Source organism: Prionailurus bengalensis, chromosome B3, assembly GCF_016509475.1.
Source record: "Prionailurus bengalensis isolate Pbe53 chromosome B3, Fcat_Pben_1.1_paternal_pri, whole genome shotgun sequence".
Lineage (NCBI taxonomy): Eukaryota > Metazoa > Chordata > Mammalia > Carnivora > Felidae > Prionailurus > Prionailurus bengalensis.
Genome location: NC_057355.1, coordinates 74,501,922 through 74,525,599, shown reverse-complemented (window position 1 = coordinate 74,525,599; position 23,678 = coordinate 74,501,922). Strand labels below are relative to the sequence as shown.

At 55.4% G+C, this 23,678-nt stretch overlaps 3 protein-coding genes across 12 annotated transcripts; 2 read left to right on the top strand and 1 right to left on the bottom strand.

The window, feature by feature from the left end:
• The first annotated feature begins 504 nt into the window (after positions 1-504).
• On the top strand, positions 505-11,864 carry JPH4 (junctophilin 4). 2 transcript variants are annotated; one of them, XM_043555844.1, is made up of 6 exons: positions 534-2,621; positions 3,163-3,712; positions 4,489-5,260; positions 8,271-8,389; positions 8,715-9,247; positions 10,182-11,864. In XM_043555844.1, exons 2-6 carry the CDS (start codon positions 3,334-3,336, stop codon positions 10,263-10,265), a joined length of 1,887 nt encoding a protein of 628 aa, XP_043411779.1. In that variant the 5' UTR covers positions 534-2,621; positions 3,163-3,333; the 3' UTR covers positions 10,266-11,864. The 2 variants fall into 2 exon arrangements, 1 of the variants encoding a protein (XP_043411779.1); XR_006293337.1 differs by lacking the exon at positions 10,182-11,864 and having other exon boundaries at positions 505-2,621; positions 4,489-5,304; positions 8,715-8,830.
• A 110-nt stretch (positions 11,865-11,974) lies between these two features.
• AP1G2 (adaptor related protein complex 1 subunit gamma 2) lies at positions 11,975-20,424 on the top strand. Of its 8 annotated transcripts, none has more exons than XM_043555838.1 (22): positions 11,975-12,194; positions 12,635-12,839; positions 13,293-13,417; positions 13,559-13,700; positions 13,822-13,918; positions 14,093-14,169; positions 14,288-14,383; positions 14,779-14,859; positions 15,159-15,257; positions 15,433-15,488; positions 15,660-15,773; positions 15,970-16,110; positions 16,209-16,263; positions 16,347-16,469; positions 17,158-17,247; positions 17,335-17,462; positions 17,720-17,824; positions 18,157-18,277; positions 18,361-18,496; positions 19,548-19,711; positions 19,927-20,025; positions 20,128-20,424. In XM_043555838.1, exons 2-22 carry the CDS (start codon positions 12,636-12,638, stop codon positions 20,227-20,229), a joined length of 2,355 nt encoding a protein of 784 aa, XP_043411773.1. In that variant the 5' UTR covers positions 11,975-12,194; position 12,635; the 3' UTR covers positions 20,230-20,424. The 8 variants fall into 8 exon arrangements, with proteins under 8 accessions (XP_043411773.1, XP_043411771.1, XP_043411772.1 ...); XM_043555836.1 differs by having other exon boundaries at positions 11,975-12,278; XM_043555837.1 differs by having other exon boundaries at positions 11,975-12,332.
• On the bottom strand, positions 19,310-23,640 carry THTPA (thiamine triphosphatase). Of its 2 annotated transcripts, none has more exons than XM_043555845.1 (3): positions 23,394-23,640; positions 22,355-22,906; positions 19,310-21,258 (listed from the first exon to the last, which is right to left on the bottom strand). In XM_043555845.1, the coding sequence occupies exons 1-3, from the start codon at positions 23,452-23,454 to the stop codon at positions 21,113-21,115; spliced, it is 759 nt and encodes a 252-aa protein (XP_043411780.1). In that variant the 5' UTR covers positions 23,455-23,640; the 3' UTR covers positions 19,310-21,112. The 2 variants fall into 2 exon arrangements, with proteins under 2 accessions (XP_043411780.1, XP_043411781.1); XM_043555846.1 differs by having other exon boundaries at positions 23,306-23,416.
• Positions 23,641-23,678: the final 38 nt, after the last annotated feature.

Genomic DNA, 23,678 nt, shown 5'->3' with positions numbered 1-23,678 from the left:
TCCAGAATCCTTTCTGGATTCATCCTTTAAGATACCTCTTTCCCTAGGGAGCCAGCCTAACTTAGTTTCCATCTCTACTTCTACCCCTCGAAACTGTTACAGCACTAACTACACTAGAGTTAACTTGTTAGTTTACTAGTGAGTTGGTTAGTTTTTTGCTAGTAAGCTCCATGAGGACGATACTCGATCTCTAGCACCTAGCAATGTGCCTGGTACACAGTAAACTATGTAAATGTCTGCTAAATGGCAAAATGGAGGGAGGAAAGAAGGAAGGAAGGAAGGAAGGAAGGAAGGAAGGAAGGAAGGAAGGAAGAGAGGGAGGGAGGAGGGAGGAGGGAAGGAAGGAAGGAAGAGAGGGAGGGAGGGAGGGAGGGAGGGAGGGAGAAAGGAAGGAAGGAAGGAAGGAAGGAAGGAAGGAAAGAAGAGAGGGAGGAAGGAAGGGAGGAAGGAAGGGAGGGAGGGAGGAAGGGAGGGAGGAAGGAAAGAAGAGAGGGAGGCAGGGAGGGAGGGAGGAAAGTCCTCTCTACCAAGTAGACTTGGTAGTCTTGGCCCAAGTAGACTCACAGCTGCCCTGTTCTGTGCAAAGCACTTAGATGTGATCCCTGCCCTGGAGACTTAAAATATACACATTTCTCCAACTTTGTATCCATCTTTGGGAAAATACATTGCAAGGGTAATTCCTGTTTATTCCAAACCTCATGTTCTTTATTTTACTAAAGTACTCAAAATGGAGCTCCTGAGTCTGAGGGAGGTTCCCAAGTACATGGAATCCTGGGAAGAATTATAGGGCTCAGAGGTCTGAAGTCTAGCGTTCTAATCCTAGCTCTGCCACCTCAGCTGTGTAACCTCCAGTGAATGACTTTCCCCTCTGGGCCTCAGTTCTCTTTGTAAAATGGATGGGCCTGACTTTGTATGAAAATAAAAGCAGTTGGGTGTATCTGACTATTTACCCCATTGTGTGTAATTGGACAGTATCTTCCCTCCTAAATGCTTAGGTGCAGGATAGATGCATCAGTAAGCTGAGGGGCAGGAAGACAGCATGTGCCTATTTCAGTCTGTAAAAAGGAAGGCCCAGGATGTGCTGCCCCTCTAGTGAGTGGTTGGAGTGGTGGTCGACCAAAGGGGGGCTTACCACAATAAGGGCCCACCCAAACATGTCTGTGTGTCTTAGCCCCTAGGTTTACAAAAGGCTCCAAAGCCCCAGAGTCTTCATGGCACTACCAAGGACGAACCCTTGTTCACCATTCAAAAACAATACACCCCTCATACCACCCTTCCCCCTTCGGAGAGACAACCCAGGGAGAAATAGTCAGCAGAGGTGGAAGATGGTGAGATCTGGAAAAGCACTGGTGAAGCCAGCCTTCCTGCAGGGCCCCATCTCAGGCTTCCCCAGAAAGTGCAAGCAGGGGAGCTTTCTGGCCTCCTGCAGCAGTTACTTCTGGAGGACAGTGGGACTGGTGGACACAGGCATCCATGCCCAAAGGCTTCCTGGCTTCAGTCCAAGCGGCTGGCAGGTTCATCCTTCTCCCTAGAGCCCCACGAACACCACTTCCGGCCCTCCTGTCTCTGCTTGGGCTCTAGCTGCCTGGATTTCTATGCCCATGCCAGGCCTTCCCTTTGCAGAGCTTTCTCGCTCTCCCTTACAACCCTTATTCACTCGCACTCTCCCTATCTATTTCTTTCTCCCTCCTCCTCCTCCCCTGCTTCTCTCCTCCTTGCCAACCCTCAGCAGTCCCAGAATGGGTCCCCCCTCCCTCCCCCACAGCATCTCCCCCTCCTTAGCTCTCACCCCTGCACCTTTCTTTGTATTCCTCTCGCCCTCTCCCGGCCTCGCCTGTATCTCTCCTCCCCCGCCTGCCTTCAGCCTCCCCCAGCCTCCCCATCTTCAGCTCAGTCTCCTCCCTCTCGCTGTGCTCCCCTCCCCCTCTCCCCCAACCCTCGGTCTCACCCCACTCCCCGCCGGCATCCCTGGGTTTCTTTCCACCCTAGGGGGGGTCTCTGTGCCCCTCATTCTCCTCTCTACCTGCCTCTACTTTCACCTCAGATTTAGCCGGCACCCATCCTTTCCTGCCTGGGTCCCCCACACACACTGCTAACATCGCCACTGTGTCTTCTTCCTCTCCTTCTCTCCCCACCCTCTCCTCTTCTCTCTTCTCCCTGCCCCTTTAAATCTGCCTGGCCCAGCCTCCCCCGTGATGCTGGGATGGAGCAAACATTGATTTGTGCTGGGATGGAATCGGAATTTTGATTTTTTTTTTCCTTTCCCAACCATAAGAAGGGAAAAAAATAATAAAAAACACCTCCTTTTGATAGCCCCCTCTCCTTTTCCATCCAGTTCCCAGCTCCTCTTCCCTATCTCCATCCAAGGCAAAATTTTTCCCCTCCACTATTCTCATCCCCTACCCCACCCCTGCCACTACCTCGCCCCCCACCCCCATCGCCTGCTCCTCCAGCTGGGGAGAGAGGGGACTCTCTCTTGCGGCTCCCCCACCTTCGCTCTCTGGGTAGGAGCAGTCTCTCCGGAAGGGGAGGGGGCTTTGACTTGCCGGGACGAGGTGGGAGTGGAGGTATCCTGCCATGGATGCTGTGCCTGGGAGGCAGCCTGAGCCCCAGCCCACATGGTGAGTAACCTGCCCCCTCCCTTCCGCCTGTCTGCCCATCCCCACCCTCGTCTTTTCCCTGCGGAGCCTCCTCCATCCCCATCTTTCCCCCCACCAAACCCACTGCCCACCTTGGTCCGATCTCCCCCCCCCCCCTACATTTTCATCCTCCACCCCTTGCCTGGGAAGCCAGAGAATCGGGGCAGAAGGGTCCTGACAGCAGCCAGAGGAGCGGACGGCCTACGACTCTGCCCAACCCCCTCTCAGGACCCCCCCCCCCGCGCCCCCCCCAGCAACTGCCATCCACACCCGACACTTTGGGGTTCCAGGCTGGAGAAACGGGACTCCTGCTTGGGGTTGGGGCCCCAATCCTGGGAGGGGCTCTCAATAGGAGGGAGGGGTGGGGGAGCCCCCATGCCCCCAAAGCTTAAGAGCTGCTGGAAGATGCTGCCGAAGGGTGGGGGGTTGGGGGGCGGTGCTGATGCCCCAGAGCCTCTGGGCCAGGGAGCGGCGGGCAAAGAGGAGGGGCCTCGCTCGCCACTTCCCCCCTCTTTCTCCGCAGCCACTCAGGATGAGGGTCCGGCCCTGCCAGCCCGCGCTGGGGCCCCCCCGCCCGGCCCCGGTCTAACTGCCCCCGCCCCCAGGCCTCGCCCCGCTCGCAGGCCCCCAGCCGGCTCTCCAGCCCCAGGATGCGCTGAGCCGCCGGGGGGCTGAGGCCGCGCCAACTACATGCATGTCCCCCGGGGGCAAGTTCGACTTTGACGACGGGGGCTGCTACGTGGGGGGCTGGGAGGCGGGGCGGGCACATGGCTACGGCGTGTGCACGGGGCCCGGCGCCCAGGGCGAGTACAGCGGCTGCTGGGCGCACGGCTTCGAGTCACTGGGCGTCTTCACGGGGCCCGGCGGACACAGCTACCAGGGCCACTGGCAGCAGGGCAAGCGCGAAGGGCTGGGCGTGGAGCGCAAGAGCCGCTGGACGTACCGCGGCGAGTGGCTGGGCGGGCTGAAGGGGCGCAGCGGCGTGTGGGAGAGCGTGTCGGGCCTGCGCTACGCCGGGCTCTGGAAGGACGGCTTCCAGGACGGCTACGGCACCGAGACCTACTCCGACGGAGGTGCGGGGCCCGGCCCACTACTGTCTGTCTGCTCGTCCGCGTGCGCCTTCCCGTCGGCCTGTCCCGCGTACGCCTTCCCCACCATCTGCACCCGTGCCCCGCTGTCCTCCTGTATCCCTTCCCCATTCATATGCGCCCCGTGCTCCCATCTTGTTGCCCTCTCCTCCCATCGCACACGTCTCTCTCATTTGTCTGGCCCCTGCCTGCTTCTCCCTCTACCCAGTCTGCAGTCTGCCTGCCCTCACCTCTTCCCTGTCTGCCTGTCCCTCACACGCCCCCCCCCCCCATCTACCTCTTACACCCTCCATCTGCTTGTCCCTTCCACCCCTGCTGCCTGTCCCACACCTCCCCTCTCCACCTGCCTGTCCATAACACCTCTGCTCCGCCTGTCCCCTCACATTTCCTCAGTCAGCTTGCTCCTCATAGTCCTGTCTGCCTGTCACATGACTATCTTAAACACCCCGTCAGCCTGTCCCTCACACCCTCTGGACTATCTGTCCTTCATACACCCCAGCCTGCCCGTCCCTACCCCTTTCCCTTGTCTACCTGTACGCCCCAAATCCACAGATCTCCTACTACCTGTCGGTCTTCACCGTGTTCTCCCACACCTTCTGACCCAACCTGGCCTGTCCCAGCTCCTAGTGCTTTTCCCCGACCTCCACGCTAGCTGTCCCCACCACTCCCTCCCTACACTTGGGCCTTCGGGGGCGCTTGGGGCCTAAGGTGCAGGAAGCAGCGGGTCCTGACCCTTTCTCCCGGTCCTACCCCGCCCACAGGCACCTACCAGGGCCAGTGGCAGGCCGGGAAGCGCCACGGCTACGGGGTGCGCCAGAGTGTGCCCTACCATCAGGCGGCGCTGCTGCGCTCGCCCCGCCGCACCTCCCTGGACTCCGGCCACAGCGACCCCCCGACACCGCCCCCACCCCTGCCCCTGCCGGGCGACGAGGGAGGCAGCCCGGCCTCAGGCTCCCGGGGCGGCTTCGTGCTGGCCGGGCCGGGGGACGCTGAAGGCGCGTCCACCCGCAAGCGCACTCCCGCGGCCGGCGGGTTCTTCCGCCGCTCGCTGCTGCTCAGCGGGCTCCGGGCTGGCGGGCGCCGCAGCTCCTTGGGCAGCAAGCGGGGCTCCCTGCGCAGCGAGGTGAGCAGTGAGGTGGGCAGCACAGGACCCCCGGGCTCCGAAGCCAGCGGGCCCCCGGCCCCAGCTCCGCCCGCCCTCATCGAGGGCTCTGCCACTGAGGTGTATGCGGGCGAATGGCGCGCCGACCGGCGCAGCGGCTATGGTGTGAGCCAGCGCTCCAACGGGCTGCGCTACGAGGGCGAGTGGCTGGGCAACCGGCGGCACGGCTACGGACGAACCACCCGCCCGGACGGCTCCCGCGAGGAGGGCAAGTACAAGCGCAACCGGCTGGTGCACGGGGGGCGCGTGCGCAGCCTCCTGCCTCTGGCCCTTCGGCGGGGCAAAGTCAAGGAGAAGGTGGACAGGGCTGTCGAAGGCGCCCGTCGAGCCGTGAGCGCTGCCCGCCAGCGTCAGGAGATCGCTGCTGCCAGGTGGGCATCCGCTGCAGAGGCCAAAGCTGGGCTAAGTGGAGAAGGTACCCTGGGGACAGTTGGGTGGGGGATGGGTAGTTAGTGCCTAAAGGAGGTCCATGACCAAAGGCCTAGGGCTTGGTGGGGAAGAACAGGCCTAGGGCCAAGCAGTTGTAGCCCTGGGTACCGGGAGTGTTTATATCTGAGGCTACAGGTGGATGTGGGTGTAACTGTGGGTGGCTGGGTATTTGAGGGAAGCCGTGTTAGACTATAAGTGTGTCTTAGTGTCTTTTGTGGGGATGTGTGTCATTGTTGTGTGTGGGAGTAGCAATGAGCGCTGGCTTATACAGGCTCAGAAACCTCTTGGAAGTCAGACATGTCCCTAGTCTTCCTCTTGCAGCTGGGGGCAGCAGCCTGGGGCAGGGAGACGGAGTGTGCATTCCTAGCCACCTCCTAGCGTGCCCACCGGACTGATAGAATTCCAGCCTTGGACCTTGAGGAGATCTAGTTTGTACAGCTGATCTATCCACATGAAAAGATAGTTCCTGTGAGCTTTGCCTCCTCTGCCTTCCTTTACCCAACTGATAAAGGTTTGAGGGGAGGAGGCTCGTCTGTAAATGAAATTTTCTTTCTGTAATTCAGATTACATTTCCATGCATATAGAGGACCTTATTATCTAAAGCAGCACTGTGCAGTAGGAATATAATGTAAGCCAAATATATAATTTTAAATCTTCTAGTAGCCATGTGAAAAGATAAAAAGAAACAGGTAAATTGAATTTAAATAGTACTTTTTTTTTTTTTTAAGTAAGTCTTAGGCCCAACACGGGGCTTGAACCCAAATGACCCTGAGATCAAGAATCGCACATTCTGCGGAGTGAGCCAGCCAGGTGCCCCCTAAATAGTACATTTTTATTTAAACCAGTATAGCCAAATTTTGATGATTTCAACATATAATCAACATAAAATTACTAATGAGGGATTTTACATTACTTTTTTTACTAAGCCTTTGAAATCTAGTATATATATTTTATATGTATAGCACATAATTTCAAATCAGACTAGCTACATTTTAAATGCTGGATTCGATAGCACAGATCTAAAGAAAGCCAAAAACCCATTTGTAATGCGATTCACAGGCCCCTAATTTATATAACTCATACATGTAAATTTTCATATGTTGGATTTTCTTTAAAGGGGAGTGTACAGTTGAAGGATTTTGTTTAAATTTGAGACTGTTTCAGAGGATCAGAGGCCAAGATATGTCCAAATATGCTTCAGTGAGTTTGTATAATGGGTGATCAAGTTATGTGTAGGAACGTGTCATTTCCAAAGTAGATGCCTGAGCCAGAGATGTCTATCTGTAGATACATCTCAGTGTCTGGGTGGTTAGAGTCCAGATCCTTAAGCCAGGGAAGGGGGAGGGCAGGGCACCAGGGAGCACTTTAGCCTAGATGAGGAACAGGCATGGGCAGGAAAAACTGATCCCAGGAGCTGAGAGATCAGTCAGTGGGAGGAGGCTGGTTATTCTCCCCAGCAACAGGCCTGGCAAACCTGATTGGTTGCCAGCTACCATGGAAACAGCAGAGCCTCAGCAGCAGGTGCCTCTGCCAGGTAGCCTGATGACTGATTCTGCTGCCTAGGACTTGCTCATCGACACCCTCCAAATTCAGAAACAGGCTCGAGTTGTCAGTGTTGCAGTTTTTTGGCCGCGATAGAATTCCATGCGACCCAAGACTGTGATCATCATCCCCTGCCCTAAACCCTGAGACCAGCTTACTTTCAGGAAGGGACTAGCCATATAGAGTCTAACAGTGCAAAGACAGAAGAACATGGTTATCTGAGGTCCCTCCAAACAGGCTCTAAAAGTCCTTAACCCAGCAGATTTGAGGGGAGGAGGCTGACCATATCTCCTGAGGTACGTCAAGAGGGGATAGACTTAAGACTACAAGGAACACCACCACACTTCTCCCTACCCCCATACCCAGTCTGCCTTCCTAAGCCAGATGAAACAAGCCTGGGGCCAGAGGGGTCTTGATCCATTTAAGCCCAAGTACATCTGATTACCTTTATCTCTGTGCCTTTGTGCCCCACCTTCAGTCAGGATTACAGAACTAATTTAATGATCACAGGGCATCTGTGATTAAAATCAGAAGTTGAAAGGGAAGGTAAATTGAGGAAGCATCTGACATCAGAGGGAGAACTGGGAAACAACCATGGGGAAAGGACTGATAATGCTTCATGGTGGCCTGTACCCACAGAGCAGGGCACAATGGGAGAGACATGTGAAAGGGAAGGAAACTAAGATCTTCCTCAGAAGATGTAAACACCATAGTGAGAAAGCATGCATGAGAAGAAGTAGGAAAAACAGAAAGGGGAGACCCATGCTTATCCCAGTTCCAGAACTCAGAAAGGAGGTGATGGTGCAGGGAGACAGAGGCAATGACCAAGAGGCAAGAACAGTGTGATAACAGAAGAGGCTGAAGAAAAGCAACCTGTGAAATTCTCATGTCAGGAAGTCTGCAATGAAGAGGCAGGGTTAGTAGCAGTAAGGAAAGGAGGCAAAGGCTCCTAGCACAGGGAGCAGATGGCCCAGAACAAGGGAAAGCAGGGAAAGCTGCTGGGAAGTACCAAGCAGGTGCAACTACAGAGAGATGTGCTAAGAGCATGAGGTCTCCTCTGTCCCTGGGAAGGGAGCAGGATGGGGCTGGGATAACAGAGTTGAGGGCAGCCAGGGAGGGCCTGGCCCCTGTTGCTGGAAGAAGGAAGGTGTTACTACAGGACATGATGGTGGCAGGCATGAAAGGAGCAAGAAAGTGTGATGAGAGCAGTCACAGCCCAGGTCTAGGAGAGGAAACCAGAAGCCAGCTGCCCTGCCAGGCCAGGGAAGGGAGCAGCCAGCAGTGTGTGAGCAAGAGTGAGGACTCCAGAGGTGAGCTCAAATCCAGAGGACATGATGTGGCAGGGACATGGGCCAGGGGGCTGGAGCATCGGAGCAGGTCTGCTAAGTCCCTGCCCCTGGAACCCGACAGGGCGGCAGATGCCCTTCTAAAGGCAGTGGCAGCCAGCAGCGTCGCTGAGAAGGCTGTGGAGGCAGCTCGAATGGCCAAACTGATAGCCCAGGACCTGCAACCCATGTTAGAGGCCCCAGGTGAGGCGTGGGCAGCCTGGGGAGCTGGAGGGGCTCAGGTGTGGGGAAAGGGAAGGAAGTCCCTACAGAGGACTGGGGATGAAAAAGCCAAAGTATGAGGGTCCAAGGGGTTGAAGAGGGGGGCCAGACCCAGTTGTTTGGAGAGTGCAACCGGGAACTTATGAAATTTAGTAATAAGGACTAGGGGCTTGGGGTCTAGGCTATGAGAGGCTGTAAGCCTGGGGATGCAAAGTCCTGGGAGGTGCCCAGAGAGAGGGATAAAGCTATAGCTCTTGCTTCCCAAGTCCAGTTAGGCCCCTCTGATTCTCAGCTATCCCTGCTGCAGGCCGCAGACCCCGGCAAGACTCAGAAGGTTCCGACACAGAACCCTTGGATGAGGACAGCCCTGGGGTATACGAGAATGGACTGACCCCCTCAGAGGGCTCCCCTGAACTGCCCAGCAGTCCTGCCTCCTCCCGCCAACCCTGGCGACCCCCTGCCCGCCGGAGCCCACTGCCTCCTGGAGGGGACCGGGGTCCCTTCTCCAGCCCCAAAGCTTGGCCTGAGGAGTGGGGGGGGCCAGGTGAGCAGGCAGAGGAACTAGCTGGCTATGAGGCCGAGGATGAGGCTGGGATGCAGGGGCCAGGGCCCAGAGACGGTTCCCCACTCCTCGGAGGCTGCAGTGACAGCTCTGGAAGTCTTCGAGAGGAGGAAGGGGAAGACGAAGAGCCCTTGCCCCAGCTGAGAACCCCAGGGCGCTTGGAGCCTGAGCCCATGGCCACGCCAGTCCTGAGGGGCCCATTCTCAAGGGGTCCTGAAGCCGGGTGCCTGATGGAAGAGTTTGAGGAGCCTGCTGCAACGGAGAGGCCCGTCCAGCCGGTGAGATGCCCTCCATCCCCGCTTTGTGGCCCCTTTTCTCCTTAAAGCCTTGCCTCTCATCCTTTCCAGACATCTCTCTGATCCCTTTAGGGGCTCCGATTTGGACTCAGATTCCTTTCTGCCTGCCCAGTCTTGGACCATATCCCACCTTAAAAAAAAAAAAAAAAAAAAAAAGGGAACTTGTGAACTGCAAGCAACCTTAGAAACCTTCATCTCCAGCTCCCTCGTTTGACAGATGGGGAAACTGAGGCCCAGAGCACTTAAAGTAATTTGCCGAAGGTTACCAATAAGTAATGGTAGAGCCAAAACATCTTTCCCTGTTCTCCTTCCATATCATTTCCAGCTCCTCGTTTCCTACTCCACCCCCACCCCCACCTCCACAGTTTCTCTCTTTGGTGCCCAGAAATAAAAAAGGAAAAGCTTGTTCCCTCCCTACCCTGAGTCTCCCTCCCTCTCCTGGGAAGAAGGGAAATGGGAAAGGAGGCAGAAAACTGGGAGGGGTGGAGTTTCCCCAGAACCCTCTACTCTGATTGGATGCCAGGCCTCTCCTGTTTCCTAGCAACTACATCCTCACCCCTTCATCCCTCTCTGCTTTACTGCAGTACTGGCTGCTGCTGCCAGCGTCTGCTACTAAGGCCAGGCACCTTCTGCCTGGGCCACGTGAAATGCTGCTAGTGGGAGGGGAGTGGAGGGAGGAGGGAGGAAGGGCTGTTCCCGACTTGAGGGAGCCTGAGAGAAGGTGGGGCCCTGCCTGGGAGAAGAGAGGTGTTTCTGCAATCTAAAACAAAGGTTGGACACGCCCCTGCTCTGACCTCTGAGGAGAGGTGCCTGGGACCCTTCAGCTTTGCCACTTGCCAGGGCAGGAAGTTGGGACCTGTTGCTGGACACGGTCCTTAGGGACTGAGACTGCATTTCCTTCCCCTTATCTCTCTAGGGAGCTGCCAACCCCCTGGTGGTGGGAGCCGTGGCCCTCCTGGACCTCAGCCTGGCGTTCCTGTTCTCCCAGCTCCTCACCTGAGGCTCCTGCCCAGCCTAGTTCTGGCTTCGGTTGCTGCCTCTTCACTTCTTTGACCTGCCTTTTTCTCTTTTCCTCCTCCTGGTTGTTTTTTTCTCCTCTCTTTCTTTCTCTTCTCCCTTCCCATTCTTTTCTGTTCCCCCTTTGTTTTTGTCTTTTGCTTTTTCTTTCCAGCTGTCCTTTCAGATTCTCTCATTTATTCTGGATCTGTCTCTGTCTTCCTCACTCTCCTCCCCACCCTGCCCCACCTCTCTCTCTAGATTGTTTACATATGAAGGGCTTTTCTCGCTCAGAGTTGCTCTCTTCTCTGAGACACACAAATCTAAGTCAGACCATTGCCCCATGTCCTCCCCGCCTTTTCTTTAGACCTGAACTTCGGTGAGGGTGGGGGTTTGGTATCCTGAGGGGTCTCCTGGAAGCTGAGTGGGAAGGAAGAAGAAAATGGAGAAGGGATGACTGTATACTGGGCAAGGCACTGGCTGAGCTGCTGTGGCTCCCTGACCCAAGGGGCCTGGTGTCCCTCTGAGGCCTAGTGGAAGAGCTGGAGGACGTATGGCCTCCATCTCTGACCTTGGAGGATCCGATCTCACCTCCAAGCACTGAACTAGGTTCTTGCCTAACTCCATCCTTCCCTGAAGGAGATAGGGGAGATGAAAAGTAGAATGACTCCCTAGGATCTCCCTCTTCCTTTCCTCAACAGCCAGCCTCTCGTCCAACCCCCCTAGGGTGGCATGCCTTGTCAAGAGCAATGTGTAAAGGAAAGAAAATGTCTAACACAGTCACGTCTACCCACTGACCTCTCCCACCCTCTTCTCCCCCCCCCCCCCCTAAAATTTATTTGGTTGGTCTGGACTCACTTGTGGCCTTTGATTAGACTTCTAAGGGGCCTGAAGAAGACATTTCTATTGCCGAGGGTTAGAGGCACTTGAGCTAGGACCCCACTCCCCAACTCTGGCAGTTATGGTGTGCGGGTTGCAGGGAGGCATTTTGGGGAACACAACCAGCCTAGATAAGAGGAACTCACAGAGCAGCAGAAGCTGTGACAAGTTTAGTAGTCTAAATGGGTTATATCCCTTCCCCCCATCACATCAGGATCTTGTGAAATGGGAAAACAACAGAAAGAGGGATCAAAGGAAGCCAATCTCTCACACACTTTCCAGGCAGGGCAGAGGTGGCAGTCAAACCAGGGTGAGAGGTGGGTGGAGAGCCCTGTTTGAGATTGTGGCTGATCCCTGTTAATAGCTTTCCCCTGGGGGCAGGAAGCCCTAGGAAGAGGGGGACCCCTCTGTAGGGTCCCCAGGGGATCTTTCCTCCCTCCCCTGCATGAGGCAGACGCAAGCTGCCTGCCAACCCCCTCCCTCAAGGAATGGCCTTGCCTGGGAATGCCCACCATACATACCCTCTTCTTTTTTTCTAGTCAAACTCTGTTTACTCCTTGGCCTGCCTCCCTCCCTCCCCTCTAAACCTTTACTTCTGATTTCTATTTCATGGAATTTGGGATTGAAGTTAAACTACAACAGTGCCGCCAACACCAAGTCTTGCAGGAAAAAAATACAAAGAAATTTAACAAAAAATATATTAATAAAAAAGTTCAAAAAAGGGGGGGGACTGTCATCTCCTTTGGGGTGCGATGGCTTCAAATCCAAGCTCTCTGAGGCTCTCTGGGTGATGAGAATGTACAAAGAGCCCTCTTGGGGAACCCCAGGCCTACCAGGCAGTCTTGCTGCCAGAAGAGCTCCTTCCCCCCACTCCAAAGCCTGAGGCCTGAGGTCAGAGTACTCTATACTCTAGACGGCTCAGTGGGGCTGCCCGGGAGGGGCGGGGTCCCGTGAAGAGGGCGGGAAGAAGGAAGGACCAGTCGAAGGACCAACCCCTGTCGGGCCCTGTACCCGGAAGCGCTGGGGGGAAAGGAGCGGAGTTGAGACCAGGCAGGTGAGGCTGTCTTTAGGGCTGGCGCCCTGGTGTGAAGCTGAGGCCGCCTGAGGTGTGACCCTGGGGAAGAATACCACGAAAGAGGTAGCTCGAGGCCCTGAAAGGAAATGAATGGCCGAGCTAGGGATGGGAAACCAGGTGGGGCTGGAGGCTGGGGTGGGGGGGTGGGGGTGGGAAATAGGCGGGGCTCTGGCGCATGCTCAGTACGAACGGGAGCAGAGGTGGGGCGGGCACGCATGCGTGGTGTGGAATCTCCTCCCGCAGTGTGGAAGGGGTGGGATGTGGAGACTCACGTGGGCAAAGGTAAATATGGGCTCGGTTTTAGGGTAGCTTCGGGGCCCAGTCCCTCAGGATGGCACAGGGCAAGCCTGGACTAGAAGGCCAGGTATTCGGCCCGAGGGGTTTAAAGCCCTCTCCATTTCCGGGCTCTGCCCCTTCAGGATGGTGGTACCTTCACTGAAGCTTCAAGATCTAATCGAGGAGATACGTGGGGCCAAGACCCAGGCACAGGAGCGGGAGGTGATCCAAAAGGAGTGCGCCCACATCCGCGCCTCCTTCCGCGATGGGGACCCTCTGCACAGGCACCGCCAGCTGGCCAAACTGCTCTACGTCCACATGTTGGGCTACCCCGCCCACTTTGGACAGGTATTGGGCAGGCCCTCCTCCCTTCTGAGTTTGATGAGGAAGACTAATAGAGCAGGGTCTTGGACACCCTCACCTAGTTGTGCCCTGGTTGTTGTGGGGTTTTTTGTTTTTTGTTTTTTTAATTCTACAAAGATTCTGAGCCCTCCCTCACAGCATGCACTGCTGACCCCCGTCCTTATTACAACCCCTATGGGTCATAAGCTGGACTGAACACTTCATTCTCTGGTCAGCCCCATTCAAGTCACCTCCTTTCTTCTCCCATCCTCCTTGACCCCTGGTTCCTCGAAACTACCCACGAACTCTGAATTTCCTAAGCCTTTCCTCTTGTTGAAGGGAGGGTGATGGGAAATGGTGCTACCATAAGTTAATCTGGTGGTAAAGAAGATAGAAAAGGGATGTTAGTGCCTCCCAGTTTCACCCCTGCCCCTTCCTGTTCTGCCTCCTTCCCTGTAGATGGAGTGCCTGAAACTGATTGCCTCCCCCAGATTCACAGACAAGAGGGTGGGCTACCTGGGGGCCATGCTTCTACTGGATGAGAGGCAGGATGCCCACCTGCTCATTACCAACAGCATCAAGAAGTGAGAGGGTTCTGGGAACCACTTGGAATCAGGGAGATGGGAAGAGTGGGGAACTGGGAAATCCCAGGGGGCTGCCTAATGTAGGTACTGGGCAGGGTAGATTTCTCAGAGCTTGACTGACCACCCTCCCCAACTCTGCAGTGACCTGAGCCAGGGGATTCAGGCAGTACAAGGCCTGGCCCTGTGCACTCTGAGCACTATGGGCTCTGCTGAAATGTGCCGGGACCTGGCCACTGAGGTGGAGAAACTGCTCCTGCAGCCTAGCTCCTATGTGCGCAAGAAGGTGAGATGGCAGGACTGCAGGCCCTTGCCCCACCAGAAACTGTCCTGTTGGCCATGTGTTAAAGGTGGGAGGTCCATCCTGGCAGACCGCTGCCCTCTTCTGAGCCCCCTGATCTCTGCAGGCTGTTCTGACTGCAGTGCACATGATCCGGAAGGTCCCTGAGCTCTCCAACATCTTCCTCCCACCCTGTGCCCAACTGCTTCATGAACGCCACCATGGTAAGGCCACAGGACTCCCTGTCCCCTGCCTTACCTCTGGCTATGGACAGAAGTGAAAAATGGGACAGGAACACCAGCCCATAGGAGAAGGGGTAGCATGTGCACACAAACACACACGCGCAGTAGGCTCTCCTGTGCCCCTGGCCCACCATTCACTCCCTACCCCCACACCAGGCATCCTGCTGGGCACCATCACGCTGATCACGGAGCTCTGTGAACGAAGCCCTGCAGCCCTCAAGCATTTTCGAAAGGTGGGCTGGTGAAAGGGGCAGGCCCTGGTCCAGGAAAAGAGGGGCAATGGGGTTGGAATGGGGCTGAAGGTTGAAAGGCTGAGGAAGAATGCCCAGTAAGGCTGTGCCCTCCCTCCAGGTGGTGCCCCAGCTGGTGAAGATCCTCCGGACTCTGGTGACAACGGGATATTCCACAGAACACAGTATATCTGGAGTCAGCGACCCCTTCCTGCAGGTGGGCTGATCCTTTCCTGCTGTATCCCTGGAACAGAGAGCTTAGCAGTAAGCCCATGGCTATCGATCACCTCCCAGAGAACCCTTTGGGTCAGTCAGTGTCTTAGGAAGATGGCAGACACAGGATTGCACAGGTCATCCCGAGACCAGTGCTGGAATGGGGATACCTAAAGGTCAGAAAATCCAGTTTGGTAACAATGACAACAAAAAAGCCTGTCTCCAAATCCCTGAGCCTCACACACATCTGATCTCCCAGGACCCAAGGGACGAAGGGGCAGGGAAGCTCTAGGAAACCAGCCAGACCCCTCATGATACTTTCTTCAGTGTTGGATTTTTCTCAGCCCGACTTCTCACCCTCTGAACCCCTCCACCTTTCAACCTTTAACCCAACTTCAGGTCCGGATACTTCGTCTCCTTCGGATTCTGGGCCGGAACCACGAAGAGAGCAGTGAGACCATGAATGACTTGCTGGCTCAGGTTGGGGCTGGAGTGGGGCACCGGTTAGGTGTGTTGCTCTGAGATCCCACCAGCCCCAGGCATCCCTCACGTGACCACCCATTCTGTGGTGGCCGTATAGTCACATCTCCATTTCCCTCTAGACTGGGATCTCCATGAGGACAGGGACACAGTCTGTCTCAGTGTGGTAGTCCCTGACACATCGTGGGGGCTCAGGGAACTTCGTTAGATGATGGAGGGATGACACGGTGGATACCCTCCAGAGACCTGAGGAGAGGACAGAGCCCCTTCTAGTTGCACCTTCTCTCCCACCCACTCAGGTGGCCACTAACACAGATACCAGCCGAAATGCGGGCAGTGCAGTCCTGTTTGAGACAGTGCTGACCATCATGGACATCCGCTCTGCACCTGGCCTTCGGGTATCCTCCCATATGCCTCTCCCACTGGGGCCCCACTCACCAGCCCCAGCCAGGCAGATGGGTCCTATTCACCGGTTTCTCCTCCCCACCCATCATCCTGTGCCACGAAGTTCCCCACTCCTTAACAAGGACAGTTGCTCCTTCCCTGACTGTCCTCAACCTTTGCCTCCCATAGGTTCTAGCCGTCAACATTCTTGGCCGCTTCCTGCTCAACAATGACAAGAACATTAGGTGATAGTCCCAGGTGTCTGGCTGGGCTGTGCCACTGAGCACCTGGCCCTCGCCCCTGCTTCTTCCAGGGCCTCCTGATTCACCTACCTCTTATTCCAATACTCAGGGCAGGATGGGGCAGGGAGGGGGCTGATGGCCATGGTGTGATAGGGCCTCTCCCACTCTGGCCAGGTATGTAGCCCTGACGTCATTGCTGCGTATGGTGCAGTCTGATCACAGCGCTGTGCAGCGGCACCGGCCCACTGTGGTCGAATGTCTGCGGGAACCTGATGCCTCCCTCAGCCGGTGAGTGGGACAGACGAAAGAGAAGACGGGGCAGAGGGCCCAGCACCTGGTAGCTAAGACCTGGATGGGATCAGACAGCTGAAGTAGGGGGATTAAGGAGACAGGTGCCGCTCCAGTGCCTGGAGAAGGGAGGGCCTGAGATATGTTTTGGGGTGACCTGGCTACTCCGTATAGACAGACCTCTTTCTCTTGATAGGCGGGCCCTGGAACTGAGCCTGGCTCTGGTGAATAGCTCCAACGTGCGAGCTATGACACAAGAGCTGCAGAGCTTTCTGGAATCCTGCCCCCCAGATCTACGGGCCGACTGTGCCTCAGGCATCCTGCTGGCAGCAGAGAGGTGAGGTGACAGGTGCCCAGTAGGCAAAGACCAGGAGGCAAAGATGGTAGAATCTGGGGAGGGTCAGCACCAGGGCTGAAGAGCCATGTGTCCCCTAGGTTTGCCCCAACCAAGCGGTGGCACATAGATACCATCCTGCGCGTGCTGACAACGGTGAGGCAGGGACTGGACTAAGAGAGCTGGGAGGGAGTGGGCAGGGCTCACCACTCTGACTTGGCCCCATTCACCTCTTCCAGGCAGGCATCTATGTACGGGATGATGCAGTGGCCAACCTGACCCAGCTGATTGGGGGGGCCCAGGAGCTACATGCCTATTCTGTGCGCCGCCTGTACAGCGCCCTGGCAGAGGACATCTCCCAAGTACTGTTCCCACCACCCAGACCCAGGGCCGCCCAACCCTCTTAGCCCTTCCTGGGCCACCTACTCCCTCCACCGGAGTCCTAACTGTTTCTCCCTGGAAGTCACAGATACCTACTTCGCAGAGACACTCAAGGACACAGCCCTGTTTTTAGTTAGAGCACCTAGACTTTTGAACTGGCTCTGGTATCTACTGGCTGTGTAACTACAGATGACTTATTTAAGTCTCCTTATGCTCAGTGTACTCAGCTGTCTACCTCCCAGAGCAGTCTTGAGTGTCAAATGAGATAGAGTTCTTTCTTCATGTATAAGGCTTTATTATTTTGAATTCCAAGTGGATTAACAGAAGCCAGCCACTATCTGTAGTCATTTCTCCATATTATCCAAATAGAATGGGCAGAAACCATGGTACCCCTTCGAGGGAAGGACCCTCTTGCTTCCCTCTCGCTGAGCCCCTTTTGATGAAGCCATGTAGTTCTCATGCGTGGCCACCAGAGGGCAGAAGTTGTCCAAGAGCCAGGACAGAGCCAGCGGGGAAACAAACTTACGTAACTGTTCCAGGGCAAGACTTTTCCCTTTCCCCACCCCTCCAAACCCCATTACCTCTGTGCTGCATAAAGGGAGGTCACAGGTGTTGGAAGCTGAGGAGGGGACCCAGAACCTGGCCTACCATGTTTCTTATCCCATGCAGCAACCACTGGTGCAAGTGGCAGCCTGGTGCATTGGAGAATACGGGGACCTCCTGCTGGAAGGGAGCTGTGAGGAAACAGAGCCCCTTCAGGTAAGACCTCCATTGGGAGTACACCAAGGAGGGACTCAGCAGGAGAGGGAAGATGCCCCAAGGCTACTACCTTTGTCCCTGCTGAAGGTGGAGGAAGAGGAGGTGTTGGCACTGCTGGAAAAGGTGCTGCAATCCCACATGTCCCAGCCAGCCACCCGAGGATATGCCCTGACAGCCCTCATGAAGCTCAGCACCCGGCTCCGTGGAGACAGCAAGTAAGAAAGGGTCCCAGCCCCTCCAGAGACCTTCTTCTTGGTGTCTCCAGGGACAGATGTCCCTTCACTGTGCCCACCGGCTTCTGAGTTTCTGTCCATACACACATCCCAGTCCCCCCAATCCTTAGGTTCTTCTTTTTGAGCCAAGTATTGTGGGCATCCCCCTGCTCCGTGGGGCCTTTCCCTTCCCTGCCATATCCTGGAGTTGAAGGGCGGGGCAGGTTGCATCCCCACTCACACACCACCCTGTGGCCCAGCCGCATCCGCCAGGTGGTGTCCATCTACGGGAGCTGCCTGGACGTGGAGCTGCAGCAGCGGGCTGTGGAGTACAACACGCTCTTCCAGAAGTATGACCACATGAGGTGCGATTGGCGTAGGACCCACACCCCTGCCCCCTCCTCACCTGTCCTCTCCCCAGTGCCCCTCTCTGGGCACAAGGGTCTCATCCTCACCTGCCTCCTTACTCCTTCACAGTCAGAGCCTCCTGCCTGTAGTTCACTGAAGCTAAGTTGGCTTCCAGCCCTCCTTGCTCATCTGAAAACTGGCAACTGTGTGCCCTCTTAGGAAATCAGAAAGGCACTCTGACCCACCATGTGCCCAGGGTTCTGCATGGTCTCACCCTTCCCTCCCCCATGCTTGTTATGAAAAGCCCAGGGTCCACTCAGAGGGACACACCTGTATTCCATTCTCTCAGGGCCGCCATCCTGGAAAAGATGCCTCTTGTGGAGAGAGGCGGGTCTCAGGTTGATGGGGAAGCAAAGGAAAGCAAAGAAGCCCAGCTTTCGGAAACAGCCCTTGGGTCCACAGAGCCCCAGGTGAGGAGGCCGGAAGCCGCAGGGGGATGAGGACTTGGTCGGGCTTCCACACCCAGCCCTGCTCCTTCTGCCCTTTCCCCTAGGCCTCCAAGCTCTTGGATCTGTTAGATCTCCTGGATGGCACTTCTGGGGATGCCCAGCCCCCACCCCCTCTGGATCCCTCCCCAGGAGGCGCTTTAGTACACCTCCTCGACCTTCCCGGTGCACCTCCACCCCCACGTAAGCCCTCAGCAAAGGGGAGATGGGAGGGGCACCTGGGTGGCTCAGTCAGTTAAGCGTCCGACTCTTTTTTAAAAGTGTTTATGTATTTATTTTGAGAGAGAGAGAGAGACAGAATCCCCAAGCAGTCCGATGCGGGGCTCACGTAGGGCTCCATCCCATGAACCGTGAGATCATGACCCGAGTGGAAATCAAGAGTTGGTTGCTTAACTGATTGAGCCACGCGGTGCCCCAAGTGTCCAACTCCTGATTTCGGCTCAGGTCATGATCTCGAGGTTCACAGGATGGAGTCCCATGTCAAGATCTGACAGTGGAGCCTGCTTGGGATTCTCTCTCTCTCTACCCCTCCTGCACATGCATGCACACACGCTCTCTCTCAAAATAAATACATAAACTTTAAAAAAAGAAAGCAGGGGGAGATGGGACACGACTTAAGAAAAGGAGGGGTGGAAATGTGCTGGTTCTCCTTCTTTGCCAAAATCACATCCCCTCTTGATAGGTAAGTGTTCATTAGCTTGTGCCTGTTCCCTCTCAGATACCCCTCAATGCCTTCCCTTTGTTCCAGACTTCTTACCCTCACCTGTGGGGCCCGGCTTCCTCCCAGCACATCTCATCTTCTTTCCCCGCTACCCCCTCCACTGGCCCGTCAGCATCTCAGACCCTCTCATCTGAAGCCCTTGGCAGTTTGTGTTCCTTTTACATGAATGTTCTTGCCCAGCACACCAAACGACTGGCTCATTCTCATTTCTCAGGCCTCAGCTACAATGTCAGATGCCTTCCCCCACCACTCCTATTTAAGTTAGTTCTCCCCAGTTATTCTGACATCGTTTATTTTCTTCACAGCACAAATTGGTCTGTGATTATCTTGGTTGTTTTCTTATTGTTTTTTTCTGCCCACTGGACTATGAGTTTCATCTTCTTGTCCACTTTGTTACTAGCATCTCAAGCACTGCCCTGCACCCAGTGGGTGTTCACTTCATCTCTGTTGAATGAATGAATGAGCTTGTTATCTTCGCCCATACACTGAGCTGCTTCTCTCTCCATATTCCAGCTTCCATCCCAAATCTCAGAGTGTTTGAGCGGGAAGGACTACAGCTGAATCTGTCTTTTGTTCGACCCTCTGGAACTCCTGCTTTGCTCTTAATCATGGTCACTGCTACCAACACCTCAGGAGCTGATGTCACCCACTTCATCTGCCAGGCTGCTGTGCCCAAGGTTTGTGGAAGACCAGGATTTGAGGTGGCCTGGGCACTTGAGGAGAAAAGGCTAAGTAGAGGGGGTGGGTGGGAGGAAGAACGAGAAGGAAATGACAATGCAGGGACAAGCACTTGGGAAGTTATGGGAAGAGGGTTTGAGACTCTCGGGTGTGGAGGGGTTGCCTGAGCCCAGCTAGCTGCCTTACTGTGCTCTGCCCAATCTCCTGTGTTCAGAGTTTCCAGCTGCAGCTACAGGCCCCCAGTGGGGACACACTTCCAGCTCAGGGTGGCCTTCCAGTGACCCAGCTCCTCAGAATCCTCAATCCTAACAAGGTGAGCTCAAGAGCACCCACCCACAACCCCTTCCTGTTGATAAGGCCCAGGGACAGGACAAATCACAGGTGCTAACCTTGGTCTCTACTCTCATACTCCTAGGCCCCCTTGAGGCTAAAGCTGCGCCTCACCTACAACCACTTTGGCCAGTCGGTGCAGGAGATCTTTGAGGTGAACAACTTGCCTGTGGAGACATGGCAGTAACTCAGCCTCCACTCACGGTCTGAAATCCTCCTGTGTCCTGAACCCCCCCAGGGTCCCAGCCACTTGGAGCCTGGTGATTGGCTACCAGCAGGTGGTGCTCTGGGCCTGTGCTTGCCTCTGCAAAAACTGTGGGGGCCTGCCTTCCCAATAATGAAAGCCCAATAAAGCCTGAGGGGCAAAAGCCATATTTGGGTATATTTGAGATAGAAAGTGTTTATGAATCATAGAAGGGAAGAGTTTTCTTATCCAAAAACTAAAGTATGTATCTTCCTTTCAGCCTTAGGAACCTGTTTGAACAATTGAGGACTTTTCTTTCTACCCCTTCCAGGATGGGGAGCAAATTTGCCCCTAAACCTCCATAGGAGACACTCTACCATCTGGGCCAGAGTAGGGCGCAGGAGCGAAAAGTAAAACCAGAACTTCTAGATTTCTGACAGATTCTCACCCACTTCCCCAACCTGCTGCTGTTTCCCACACCCCAAGGCAGGGAAATCCCTCCCCTCATCTCTAACTCAGCTGTAAGGCGGTTTAGGAGCCGCTGGCAGAATCAATGGCATCGACCAAGGGAGGGGGGTGGCAAGGGATTTTCCTGTGCTTAACTACTGATCACAGCTAAGTGGAAATCCTATAAACACGAGCGGAAATCAATGGAGGCTGCTTAGCGGCCAGGGGAGAGGGGCGGCCCACAGATTGCATCTGACGGATGAGGGAAAGGAGGCAGCCAGGGAGGGCTCAAGAAAGGATAGCTGAGGGTAAGGTGAAAGAACAGGAAGGGCTGGAGAGCGGGGAGTCAGTGTGAGAAGGAGGCCAGGGGAAGAGGCATAGTGAGCTCAGGAGGGAACCCTGTTAGACTCAGACTCTTCCCTGTTGAGGAACTGACACCCTAGCCCAAGTTGCCTTCAGGATCTTTAGTCCCCTGTGGCTTCTCTCTGAGTCTGTGTACTTGTAGCAGGCGCTGATAGTCCTGAGGCTGGAAACGCTGTAGGTATACCATCAGCTTGGCAGGTGCTGTCTCCTGTACAGGCACACCTACAGGCAAAAGGGGAAGGAGGAGAGAACCAGACAGAGCTTCAAATGCATTGACTCTGCTCCCTGTCCAGATAGCCAGACCCCAGAGTTCTTTCCAAGGCAGCACTGGGATTCTGAATGCCACCCGACCAGCTTCTATAACCCACCAGCCCTCACCCTGACTGGCCTGTGGAAGTGGGGCCTACAAGGACCACTTCAGGTAGGAGTGGGGCTGGGAAGCCAAGCGTGAGCCTCTCCTCCAGCAAGGAGAAATGGTGAGGAGGCGTTCAGGTGCCATGAAGACAAGAGGGTGCCTCAGTATCCACTCATTTCAGTTATTGCTCCATCCCTCAATTGAGATTAAAGCCCGTCTAGGCAGGCCAAAGCTCATTGGGTTGGTAATGAAGCACATGCAGAGGTACACACAGAGAACCCAAGGGATATAGAAGAAATGACAGAAGTAGCTATAGCTGTGGGGTGGGACTCACATAGAATTCTAGCATCTAGAATGGTGGTATGGAACCATAATAAGTCAGTATCTTATTGTTAGTGCCTGGCAGCATGCTGGGCATATAGTGGTGAACTCAGCGTATGTTTGTTGAGATAGCGAGAACAGCATTCCACAGCTTTAAGGCTTCATGGGATGCACAAACTCATACTTCTGTGGATGAACTGTCTACAGAAAAAGAAATCAGCCAACACTTGTCTTGCTGCCTGTCACATAAATACACTGTTCTTGCCTTTTAGTCAAAGTCAACAGGACAAATTAAATGAGGGCTCCAGGTAGTTGTAAAAATAAGAGGACGGGATTTGGGGGAGAGAAGGATGGGTGGATGGATTAAAGCAGAGAACTGATGCAAACTTGGAGTGGCTGGAGGTGTGTGAACTAAATGAGGCAAGGACTGAGAGAGATTAGAGACCTGGAAGGACTTGACTCAGGTTAGGCAGCTACTATAAAAGCAAACTGGGTCTTTCAAAAAACTGCTCAAACAATCCCCAGTACAGAAATAACCCCAAGACCCTCCCCACGAACCCTCCCCATGAACCCATTCAGTGGGTACACCCAGAAGACAGATAATGAAGGCAAAGAATGCACACAAGCGCCTGTCTCCCTCACCAAGCATGCTGCTGAGACTGTGGATCTTCTCCAGGGCAACTGGGACTTCAGCCTCCTCGTGCACCAGGGCCTCTACCTCACCCACGGTGTAGCCAAAGTCCGCTGTATCCAGGTCCACCCTGAGCAGAGGCTCCTCTTCATCAGTTCCAGAGAGCACCAACTTCCAGGCACTACGCTTAGTCACAAAACTAGCTACTTCCTTCAGCCCCAGTGGGCCCAGCACAGCTGCCACACCTCCTGCCCCCAGGACCTCAGTCCCCAGCACCTCACAGAGCTGGGCCACAACTGCAGGCTCAACTGTGAGTTCCACATACTCCTGGTGGGGTCCTGAGACACCTGCTGTTCCAGGACATTTGAGCTCCCATCCACTACCCTCTCGATGCCGCAGCCAGTAGTCAGCCCGCATGAGGCTCAGCTCAGGCGTGTCATAGTATCTGTCCCAGAAGGTGACCTGGTGCTCTAAGGTGCCCCCCAACTCCTGCAGCCGTTTCTCTGTGCCAGGCCCAGGAATGAACTTTCGCTCCACCTCAATCAAGGCGTGGGCCATGATACCTGCAATCAGTCAATAACAATTTGCTGAGCTCCCAAGGATGCTTGGCCTTGCAGGGGGACAATTCAGTAACCGCCCCCTCCCCCACCCCGGGGAAGAACTTAGGAGGGACACACTGTCACAGGGCTCTCTGTTGGGGCTACAGCCCTTTCTCCCTGCCTAGTGATGGATGGTCCCCTCTGTCTCTGATGTTCTAAAGCCCTGCAACAGTGACAGATCTCCAGGTAATCCCTTACACCGTTCATGATGTCAATTCAAAGGGCTTCCTAGAGAACTGTAGTGGGTGTCCTCCTTTCAGTACTTGTCTTCTATACCTTGCTACCCCGGGTGGCCGGTGGCTCACTTCCCGGAATAACCCCGCCCTTCGCCACAGCACCGGGTAGCGGAGCCCCGGGTCTCACCTCAAAGCCCGAGGGCCTCCCTCCCCGGGGACCTGGAGATGGAGAGGGGACCCCACACCACGCCAGCGAGGAATGCCGGGAACAGTACCTGGCCTCGGACCTCGGTCCGGCTCTCTGTGCAACGGGCCGGTCCCAGCACGAGCGGCCATATTAGGCGTGATGTGGCGGTGCCGAGGACAGGCCGGGGCCTGAGAGGCTAGGTACGTGATAGGGGTGCCGCGACCTCGGCGGTGGGCTGGGAGCGCAGAGGTTCTCCCCGCGCTCTGCTCCTCGTGTCCGACCCCTCCCGGCTCCCGTGGGTCGGCCCGGGTCTTAGGCCTCAGGCTGAGCCCGGCACCCTGGGGGGTCCAGGTGCATGATGGGAGGTGTAGTT